Below are 11,230 nucleotides of genomic sequence, written 5' to 3' on the forward strand. Positions count from 1 at the left end.
CAAAGAGTTACCTTTAATTACAACACAAGCAGTCCCATCGTATATAACAATCATGATATTGTGCAATCCATTGCTGCAGATCTGTAGGTCGATGTGATAGCCAGATAGAGCATATAATTTATTAGAGCCAATGGCTGGCTCAGTTGCTACAGGATGATTGCATGCCTAAACCAATTCAAATTAAACACTGACCTATCAGATGACAATTTACAATGCCTGCGTGACTTTTTGAGCTGACCGGATACACAGACTGAACTCAAGTAACATCACACCATTTCCTAACAGTACATAAACCGTAGAGATTTCCTTACTGTTCTCCACTGTGGCTCCGGGACTGCTGTGCAGATCCAGCTTTGTAGTCATCTCAGCACTGAACAGCAAGCACTATGCAGTCCCTACTTGCTCAGCAACAAAAGAGTTTCCTTATTGCCACTATGAGCAAATATTCTTCTGCAGTGAAGAATATGGAGCAGACAGTCATGCTTCCCAGCCTCCTTCAAGACATCCCGTTGGAGGACCACGATGAAGCTAAAGATTCCACAGCCAGTTCCCAGAACTTGTATGAATGCTATATCTTGTTGAAATCCATCAAAAACACCGTGGAATGTGGCCTGCTGCCCTTTGAAGATTTCAAACAGAGATTCAACAGTGCCTACGACTTGGAAAATGAAAATGAAGATGAGGCAAATTTAGAGAAACTTTTCTATGTCCACGTGGAGGGGCTCTACACTGTGTTGAATACACTGACCAACAAAGCCAACACACTGACCAGTAGGTACAAGGACAGGATAGGACTTTCTCTGTAGCTTCATTGCACAGACAAGATAATCACTCAACTGATGATGAGCAACCTGAAATGAAGAAGCTGAGGAGAAAGCACGGTAACTGTTCTGCTTAGCTAATAAGCACGTGAAAGCAAAAACTAAAACCCTGCGAAAACACCTGCAGAATGTGTTTGAGTAATGATCAAGAAGGCACCACGGTGTTTGTATTCATGAAAGTACAAGAAGTTTTTTTGAGAAGAAACTTGAACTTAGTCACTTTTCCCGGCCAAAAGGCAGAAACATTAAATGTGCGGTGCTGTATGTAATTGTGAATTTTCAAATCTGCTGATGAAACATTTCTTCTGCAAGAAACATTTTGGAACATTATATTGTGACCAGTATGTACTATTCAACTGTTACAAACTTGAATAATTTTCCTACTTGTTCTTGATTAGCATAATGTGAACTACTTCCATAATTTCTCATTTATGGCACAAATAAAATAGTACAGATTATTTAAAATATGTTTTTTTTTAATGATCTTCTCTTGCATGTCTTTATATTCAACATTTTAGTACTGGTGTCAGGTTTCTGGATTTTTTGACCATTTTACCACAGAAAGGAGTGGGGAAAAAGAGTTAACTTTAATTCTGTGTTTTTAAAAGCAATGGGTCGCCTCATTGTCAGCCGTTGTTCAGTGTGTAGCACTCTCGCCTCTGAGTCAGTAGGTTGTGGGTTCAGGTCCCAACTCCAAGGACTCGAGCATAAAGTTCTAGGCTGACTCTCCAGTGCAGTGCTGCACTGTCGAAAGAGCCGTCTTTTGGATGAGACATTAAACCGAGACCCCGTCTGCCCTCTCAAGTGGTCCTTAAAGATCCCATGACACTATTTCGAAGAAGAGCAGGGGAGCTCTCCCCAGTGTCCAGGCCAATATTTATCCCTCAGCCAACACCACAAAAAACTGATTTGAGACATCTTGAGGTTGTGAATTACGCTTATACAAATGCAAGTCCTTCCTTCTTTCTCATGACATTAAAAAAGAGGCACCTGATTGAAAGATGGTTCATATGCTAATGCATTGAGCAATGAGTTGCTTCTCCCAGAGGTTAAACAATAAGCTATTCATTAGCTTTCCTGGGTATCTGTGAGAGGGACAGGCTTTTCGACACAGAGGGAGGGCTTTTTAAGAGCAGAACTGACACCCAGGAAGGCAATCAGGCTTTCTTGAGACAGCAAAAAGAAAGATATTGCATTTATATGGCACCTTCCAGGATATCCTAAAGTCTTTTACAGTCAATTAATTACTTTTGTTGAGAGATAATTATTGGCTGGGAGAGAAGGTTGCAGAAATCAGAGGACTACAGGGACACGGCTTCTGCCCTGGGCTGTAGGACTTGATGCAGGGGGATTATCCTTTTTAAGTTAAGTAACATGATTCACCCTTTGTGGGGGGGCATTGCACATTTTTTATTTTGTATCATTATGCGAATACCAGTTGTACTATTTGAACTAAGCAACTCTGATCATGCCTATTACTCGGTTTCATCTTACTGTGGGATAAAGCAGCTTATGAGTTGAACCAAACCGCTCCTCGTCTAGTATTAACAGTTCTCCTTCAGAGAGATTGGAGAAATAAATGTGCAAAAGGCACAAGTATCCAAATGAGATCACAAGGGGATGCTATTGTTACGTAGGCGAGTTATGCTATTGTACAAGTAGATATAGGGCTATGTGAGTATGTGAGTCAACTAACATAACAGCAAGACAGTCGGACTTCTTACCGGGGGGGGGGGGGGGGGCGGGGGAATGATGCCACTGAACACTCAAAAGGTATCTACGGCACACCTGAATTTGCAACAACTGCATCTTCGTAAAGGTAGACTGAGCTGGGAAAAATACCTTTTCCTTCCCTGGTTGTAATACAATACAATACACTAAGCATTTCAAAATTAACAAATGCACCATTCTCAGTGATAGTTTAGCATAATAATCACTGTTGATGAAATAAGTGGATGAATATATAAATAATATGTAGAGAAATACTGTGAGATGGCATCGTCCAGAGGTGGGGCACTCAGGAGAGACTGAAGCAGCTCAGAGGAAGTTATTAAAGAAAGAAAGATTTGCATTTATACAGCGCCTTTCACAACCTCAAGACGTTGCAAAGGCTTTACAGCCAATGATAGTACTTTTGAAGTAAATGCAGCAAAAATACTCAGCCGGTCAGGCAGCATCCGAGAGAAACAGAGCATTTTTGCAGTGTAGTCACTATTGTAATGTAGGAAACGCGACAGCCAATTTGCGTACACAGCAAGGTCCCACCAAAATTAAAGGGATGTTATCCAATGTTTCCTCTAAGCTGCGCGCGTGCGTGGCCTCGCAGTAATCTGCAAGGTCTTGCACAGGCTGCTCACAAGCTTTTACACTGGAAATACCACGCATGCGCAGAAATTTAAAGGGACTGTGCATTGAAAGAAACAGGCCGCGCAGAACATAGTGCAGCCTCCAGGGAACATTGGTGTTATCCCTTCCATAGCTGTTAGACAAGTTTCCCCCTCTTGTTTATAAAGACCCACATAATAACTTAATCTCAATGGAAAATATCATCCCAATACTTGTAGGTGATGGCATTGTGGAAAAACAGCATCCAGATACTCTGGGTAGCTTCCTTACATAAACAACAGACATGGCTTCTTTCTGGGCAGCGAATGTGAAGAGGTTGCATGATAAATTTAACAGTTAAATTTGGATAAAATAGCATTAAAAAAAACTCACCAGTACACTATTTGGCCAGCTCGCTTTCATCATGTTCCTCCAGGGGAAGATCTTGGGAGGAAGTTGGGCAACAGCACCGTCTGCTCCGTGTTATTAACCACAAAGAGAAACCCGCTGGTTGCGCCCCAAGTGAGCTCTTCCGCCGCTGAAAGACCAAGGATTGCATGGTGCTTGCAGCAGTGGTTTAGTTTTCTATGCAACTGGCTCAAAAAAAATGACTTGTGGTACTGACGAACAGTTAACATTTACATACACTTACAAAAACTGATGCAATCTGTGTGAGGGGCAAGACAGAGCCCAAGTAGCCAACTTGAGGGCCACAACCAGCAGGTTTGTCTTTGCAGTTAATAGCATGGGGAAAAAAATACCTTGCTCCAAAGCCTGGGCTGCTCTTGTGCAGTGCTGGCAAAATACATAGAAGATGCACCAGCAAAGAACAATTACGTTTCATGACAGATTATTCTGTTCATTGCTTTTAATCACTTAAAAAAAAGTCAGCAAAAGTCTTGGTTACTAGTGCCACCTTCAAGTACCCTACTTATCCCAACAACAAGAAACATTTGTGTTGCCAATGAAAAAAAATTCAGCAGCCAAGTGATCCGATTTTCCTGGAACTAAGAGCCTAGAATGGTGTGGGGTGCACACTTAACAGTACAATAAACATGAGTCACTGATATATTTTGCAGTTCTACTTCACTAAAAATTGCCCACTCTTCACTAGATGCAATATCAAGCAGAGCAGCAGGAATCTGAGAAAGGAGTGCGACAACTGTTGAGCAATTGGACCATCTCGAACATAAAATCATTTCCAAACATTCGAATCAAAGATCAGCATTAAATTCATATTGCACAGAAAACAGATTGGATCCTTACGTCACCTTTCACTATCTCTATTTCAGTTCACAATTTGGGTGAAATGCACAGGAATAAAGTTGATGAAGCTCAGTACGTTACAGGGTATGGGGTTCCTTACTTACTTGATGTTTAAAAATCTCCTTTTCTGTAGTTTTACAGGTGCCCAGTTTCTTTTCACCCAATTTTTAATTGCAAGTCATGACCCACCAGTGACAAAAATTGGGCATTTTATCCCCTAGCCTATGGGGTTTCTCTTTCTATCGTCTTTCACTGTAAAGGTTCTTTGAAAGAAAGATATCATCCTCAAAATGGCTTCTGCAACTGCACGCTGGAATTTGGCTTTGTTGATTTGGCACTGCATGAAAGAAGCAAGTCAAGTTAACACTGCTCATTACTAACAGCCTTAATGAAAATCCAAGTGTTAGAATTCCATTAAAAGAATAGCAGGCTATTAAAGCACAACATAATCTGATCAGGGGAACCCAAGACATAAGTGGCTACTGGTATTTTATCTACCGGTTATGAAACTTGCTCTTCATTATTTGTCTTGCAGGTTGTCTTCTCAAAGGCAACAATGTATTTAAAAAATAACAGAAAACGCTGGAAAAACTCAGGTGGGCAGGCAGCATCCGTGGAATGTATTTCAAAAGATTTGATGGGCATAAAAGCTCTGATATTTTTGATTTAGCCACAAAAGATGTCATGGTAAAATGTGGCTCCTATGCAATTCTGACAAAGGCTGCTCCCCTAAGTGTTTGCCTATCTTTTGTTTGAAAGATAGCCATTCAAAGGAACTGAACTAACTAATCTGTCTGTTTAACCTTACATGAACTAGTTCAAAGCTGCTGTGTTAATTGAGTTAACTTCAACACCTGGCTGTTAATGCTCATTTCTGTGAACGTCTGCATTTGTGAATAAACCCATGTGGTAAACTTAGAAAATAGGAGCAGGAGTAGGCTATTCGGCCCCTCGAGTCTGTTCTGCCAGTTAATGAGATCATGGCTGATCATCCAAATTCAGTACCCTGTCCCTGCTTTCTCTCCATATCCCTTGATCCCGTTAGCCTTAAGAAATATATCTAACTCCTTCTTGAATATATTTAATGAATTAGTCTCAACTGCCTTCTGTGGTAGAGAATTCCACAGGTTCACCACTCTCTGGGTGAAGAAATTCCTCCTCATCTCAGTCCTAAATGGCTTATCCCTTATCCTTAGACTGTGACCCCTGGTTCTGGACTCCCCCGCCATCGGGAACATCCTTCCTGCATCTAGTCTGTCTAGTCCTGTTAGAATTTTATAAGTTTCAAAGGGATCCCCTCTCATTCTTCTAAACTCTAGCAAATACAAGCACAATCGACCCAATCTCTCCTAATATGTCATTCCTGCCATCCCAGGTATCAGTCTGATGAATCTTCGCTGCACTCCCGCCATGGGAAGAACATCCTTCCTCAGATAAGACGACCAAAACTGCACACAATACTCAAGGTGGTCTCACTAAGGCCCTGTACAACTGCAGCAAGACATCCTTGCTCCTGTACTCGAATCCTCTCGCTATGAAGGCCAACATACCATTTGCCTTCTTAACCGCCTGCTGCACCTGCATGCTTACCTTCAGCGACTGGTGCACAAGGATACCCAGGTCTCGTTGCACTTCCCCTTCTCCCAATCTATTGCCGCTCAGATAATAATCTGCCTTCCTGTTTTTGCCACCAAAGTGGATAACCTCGCATTTATCCACATTATACTGCATCTGCCCAATCAACCAACCTGTCCAAATCATACTGGAGTTTCTCTGCATCCTCCTCACAGCACACACGTCCACCCAGCTTTGTGTCATCTGCAAACTTGGAGATATTACATCTAGTTCCCTCATCTAGATCATTTATATTGTGAATAACTGGGGTCCTAGCACCGATCCCTGCAGTACCCCATTAGTCACTGCCTGCCACTCGGAAAAAGAGCCGTTTATTCCAACTCTTTGCTTCCTGTCTGCCAACCAGTTCTCTATCCAAGTCAGTACCTTACCCCCAATCCCACGTGCTTTAACTTTGCATGCTAATCTCTTATGCGGGACCTTATCAAAAACCTTCTGAATATCCAAATACACCACATCCACTGGTTCTCCTTTATCTATTTTACCAGTTACATCCTCAAAAAATTCCAGTAGATTAACCAAGCATGATTTACCTTTCGTAAATCCATGTTGACTTTGTCCAATCCTGTCACTGTTTTCCAAGTGCTCTGCTATTACATTTTTTATAATGGACTCTAGCATTTTCCCCACTACCGATGTCAGGCTTACCGGTCTATAATTCCCAGTTTTCTCTCTACCACCTTTTTTAAATAGTGGGGTTACATTAGCTACCCTCCAACCCACGGGTACTGTTCCAGAGTCTGTAGAATTTTGGAAGATGACCAGCAATGCATCTACTATTTCTAGGGCCACTTCCTTAAGTACCCTAGAATGTAGATTATCAGGCCCTGGGGATTTATCAGCCTTCAATCCCATCAATTTCCCTAACACCATTTCCCTACAAATACTGATTTCATTCAGTTCCTCCCTCTCATTAGACACTATGTTCCCTGACATCTCTGGGAGGTTATTTGTGTCCTCCTTTGTGAAGACAGAACCAAAGTATGTATTTAAATGGTAAGCCATTTCTTTGTTCCCCATTATAAATTCCCCTGATTCTGACTGCAAGGGACCTACGCTTGACTTCACCAATCTTTTTCTCTTCACATATCTATAGAAGCTTTTACAGTCAGTTTTTATGTTCCCTGAAAGCTTACTCTCATAATCTAATTCCCCCCTCTTAATTAATCCCTTTGTCCTCCTTTGCTGAATCCTAAACTGCTCCCAATCCTCAGGTTTGCTGCTTTTTCTGGCCATTTTATATGTTCTCTCCTTGGATCTTATGCTATCCCTAATTTCCCTTGTTAGCCACGGTTGAGTCACCTTTTTTGTTTTATTTTTATGCCAAACGGGGATGAACAAATTCTTTAGTTCATCCATGCGATCTTTAAATGTTTGCCATTGCCTATCCACCGTCAACCCTTTAAGTAACGTTCCCCAATCGATCCTAGCCAACTCGCGACTGATACCATCGTAGTTTCCTTTATTTAAATTCAGGACCCTAGTCTCTGAGTCAACTACTTCACTCTCCATCTTAATGAAGAATTTTATCATATTATGATCACTCTTCCCTAAGGGGCCTCGCACAACAAGATTGCTAATTAATCCTTTCTCATTACATAATACCCAGTCTAAGATGGCCTGATCTCTAGTTGGTTCCTCGACATATTGGTCCAGGAAACCATCCTGTATACGCTCTAGGAATTCCTCCTCCACAGTATTGTTACTAATTTGGTTAGCCCAATCTATATGTAGATTAAAGTCACCCATGGTAACTGCTGTGCCCTTATTGCACCAGTCTCTAATTTCCCATTTGATGCCATCCCCAATCTCAGCATTACTGTTTGGGGGTCTGTATACAATTCCCACTAACGTTTTCGGCCCCTTGGTATTTCTCAGCTCTACCCATACAGATGCCACATCATCAGAGCTAATATCCTTCCTTACTATTGTGTTAATCACCTCTTTAACCAGCAATGCTACCCCACGTGCTTTTCCTTTTTGCCTGTCTTTCCTGAATATTGAATACCCCTGGATGTTGAATTCCCAGCCTTGGTTACCCTGGAGCCATGTCTCCATAATCCCAATTATATCATATATCCGTTTACATCTATTTACGCAGCTAATTCATCCACCTTATTACGAATGCTCCTCGCATTAAAACACAAAGCCTTCAGGCTTGTTTTTTTTAAACACTTAGACCTTTTAGAATTATTTACTGTGGCCATGTTTGATTTACACCCTTGATTTCTCTGACTGCCACTTTTGCTTTCCTCCTTCCTGTCTTTTGCTTCTATCCTTGCTTCCCTTTCCTCTGTCTCCCTGCACAGGTTCCCAACCCAGTGCCAGTGGTAGTATAGCTTTCTAAGAACGTATCTGGCACCACTGATTTTAATCATCTTGTGAGTACGGTATAGTGGTTATGGTACTGGACTAGATACCCGAGAAAGAAGCTGTGGGTTCAAATCCCAGCACGGCAGGTTATGAAATTAAATTCAATAAATCTGGCAATTTGTGGGCTGGCATCAGAAAAAAAAGACAATGAAAGCTGCCAGACTGTGTGTCATAAAAACCCAACTGCTTGCCACCCCTACCCGATCTAGCCTACACATAATCCAGTCCCACACTGTGATCGGCTCTGAATGCTCTCTGAAGTGAATGCAACAATGCCCACATGCTGAAAATATTTTTTAATCTTCTGAAGTACATGCATTGTGGAATCCTACCTGTAAATATCGATATAGCAGGGCCAGTTTTCTAAATGCACATCCCAGTGCGAAGTCACGCTGCTGAGAGAGCACAATTAGCAAAGTGCAAACCCACTTACTTTCCAACAATTTTCAGGGACCTGGCCGTAACTTTCCATTACACACCTCTGGTGGGCAAGGCTCTGCATTGAAAGTGCATATTCAGAAAATCAACGCTGGCAAACACATCTACTGTTCACCCATGGTATGCTACACTAGATTACTTTGCAAAGTTTTGCTTCAATCCATATGAGGCATGGGCATCTGCAATGAATACAAGATAAGATATTAAGAAAAGCAAGAATCATAGAAATTCTATTTGATGTTCACTGCTGCACTACCAAGGTGGACCCGTGCTTGGTGTCCCTTCTGTAGCCAGCTGCTAAGAGGTACCAATTATAGGTTCCTGTCTAATTTTCACTCTCCCTATAGGACAATGCCACAGCTTTTGCACAGCACCATCCCATTCAACTGAGCTCAGATTGAAAACTGAGCAGTGGGGAATAAAATTCATCCTACGCCATACTTATTGATCCTTAGTGCTCTAAAACACAGTGCCATTAGACAATAGTAACATATAGGAATTTTATTTTTCTATAAAAACACAGCATTTAATCTTTCTTATAGAAACATAGAAGATAGGAGCAGGAGTAGGCCATTCGGCCCCTCGAGCCTGTTCTGCCATTTAATGAGATCATGGCTGATCATCCAAATTCAGTGCCCTGTCCCTGCTTTCTCTCCATATCCCTTTAGCGTTAAGAAATATATGCAACTCCTTCTTGAATATATTTAATGAATTGGCCTCCACTGCCTTCTGTGGTAGAGAATTCCACAGGTTCACCACTCTCTGGGAGAAGAAATTCCTCCTCATCTCTGTCCTAAATGGCTTACCCCTTATCCTTAGACTGTGACCCCTGGTTCTGGACTCCCCCGCCATCGGGAACATCCTTCCTGCATCTAGTCTGTCTAGTCCTGTTAGAATTTTATAAGTTTCAATTAGATCCCCGCTCATTCTTCTGAACTCCAGCGAATGTAAGCCCAATCGACCCAATCTCTCCTCATACGTTATAAAATATTAAACAGTTCTAATTGTAAATTAATAAATATTGCAGAAAAGCCCTTTTGTGCTGCTTGTTACTTATTTGGCCAGAGGATTCTCCACATAACTGAAGTTGGCATTTCACCCAGAAACGGACGTTATCATTTAAAAAATGCAATAGATTGTTTGAGTTTCTAGAATTACAGTATTTCATTCCAGCCAATTTTCCCTCAAAGGTTATTTAACCTGCATTGCAATAATCTATTTACTGTCTGTCTCAAATGTCTGCATCAATCTGAGGGCAGAGACCAATGACCATCTGCTTAATTTGAGAAAACTGGTCAGATCTTTAAAACATGTTGCACTTTGCGCCAAATTGCATTTTAACATCGGGATTAAATAAAAACAGCATAAATAATTATTTCATATAATTTATTACAAAGCAATTTACAATGAGGAAGACCATGAGCACACATTATCATATTTTTATACATCAGCTGCTAGACAGTTGTGAGAGTTATAACGATTACCCAACATGGTCTACTAAGAATTACTGATGCGTAGTTTAGCGAATTGGATGAAAATCCTCCAGAATCTCAGCAAATGTCTTTTTTTCTGGAAAAGAAACATGAATGAGAAAAATAAATCATGCTTAAAAATTAAAAGAACCAATAATTTCCAGAGTGCTATGATCTAATAGCAGACCCAAAATACAAGTCGTAGTTCTTGGGACTAGATGTCTCAGTGGGAGTTAACACACTAGCCTGGAAATTGCTGTTGCTGAATTAGCAAATTAATGCTTAATACATTTGCATGACATTCCCCTGCCTACTATTTAACAGAGACATTAACCTCTAACGCTTTAGCCTGTGTTTAGCCTAAGTTAAACAGGCTAACTCCTCAGTTAGAAGAGCAGGCAAGGGAATGTCATACAAAAGCACTTGGCATTTGTGCACCAATACAACCAACAGTAATTTCTAGGTAGCGCTCCTTCCGCCGCTGGACACAGTCCAAATCCATCCTAGACTGATGGGAGTGAAGGTTTTCTTTCTCTACTGGCTATAAAAGTCCTAAGTGAAACAAATATTCAACTGTCCTAATCTAGATTCTGAAACTGGCACTCTCACTCAGGCCACAAGCCTAAGATTTTTAAAAATGGCATTGATGTAGCAGAGGGTAATCTTCTGAGGTTGGGGTTATGACACATTGGGATGTACTTTCCACACAGCACCGTTCCTGTACGAATGATTAAAACAATCATACATTGCATTTTGTGCTTTCTCTTAAAGCGCAGATGTCAACAATTTAAAAAAAAGCACACAGAGGAATTTATTATGAACAGATTCTGGTTCATACAGGGCACTCATTGCAGATAGTAAAAATAGCCCCACCAGTGCATTAAACACATACTGCCTACT

At 41.2% G+C, this 11,230-nt stretch overlaps 1 protein-coding gene across 1 annotated transcript; it reads left to right on the forward strand.

Moving 5' to 3' along the window:
* Window positions 1-283: 283 nt before the first annotated feature.
* Window positions 284-1,286, forward strand: LOC147112023 (mid1-interacting protein 1-B-like). Its single transcript, XM_085999479.1, has one exon. It carries the CDS (start codon window positions 387-389, stop codon window positions 804-806), a length of 420 nt encoding a protein of 139 aa, XP_085855605.1. The 5' UTR covers window positions 284-386; the 3' UTR covers window positions 807-1,286.
* The last annotated feature ends 9,944 nt before the right edge of the window (window positions 1,287-11,230 follow it).

Source organism: Somniosus microcephalus, chromosome 10 (assembly GCF_052327205.1).
Source record: "Somniosus microcephalus isolate GS21.2 chromosome 10, FLI_Smic_1.0, whole genome shotgun sequence".
Lineage (NCBI taxonomy): Eukaryota > Metazoa > Chordata > Chondrichthyes > Squaliformes > Somniosidae > Somniosus > Somniosus microcephalus.

What these genes read in the sequence shown, in the direction of transcription:
- LOC147112023 (XM_085999479.1), top strand. Translation starts at nt 387, where the DNA reads ATGCAGTCCCTACTTGCTCAGCAACAAAAGAGTTTCCTTATTGCCACT.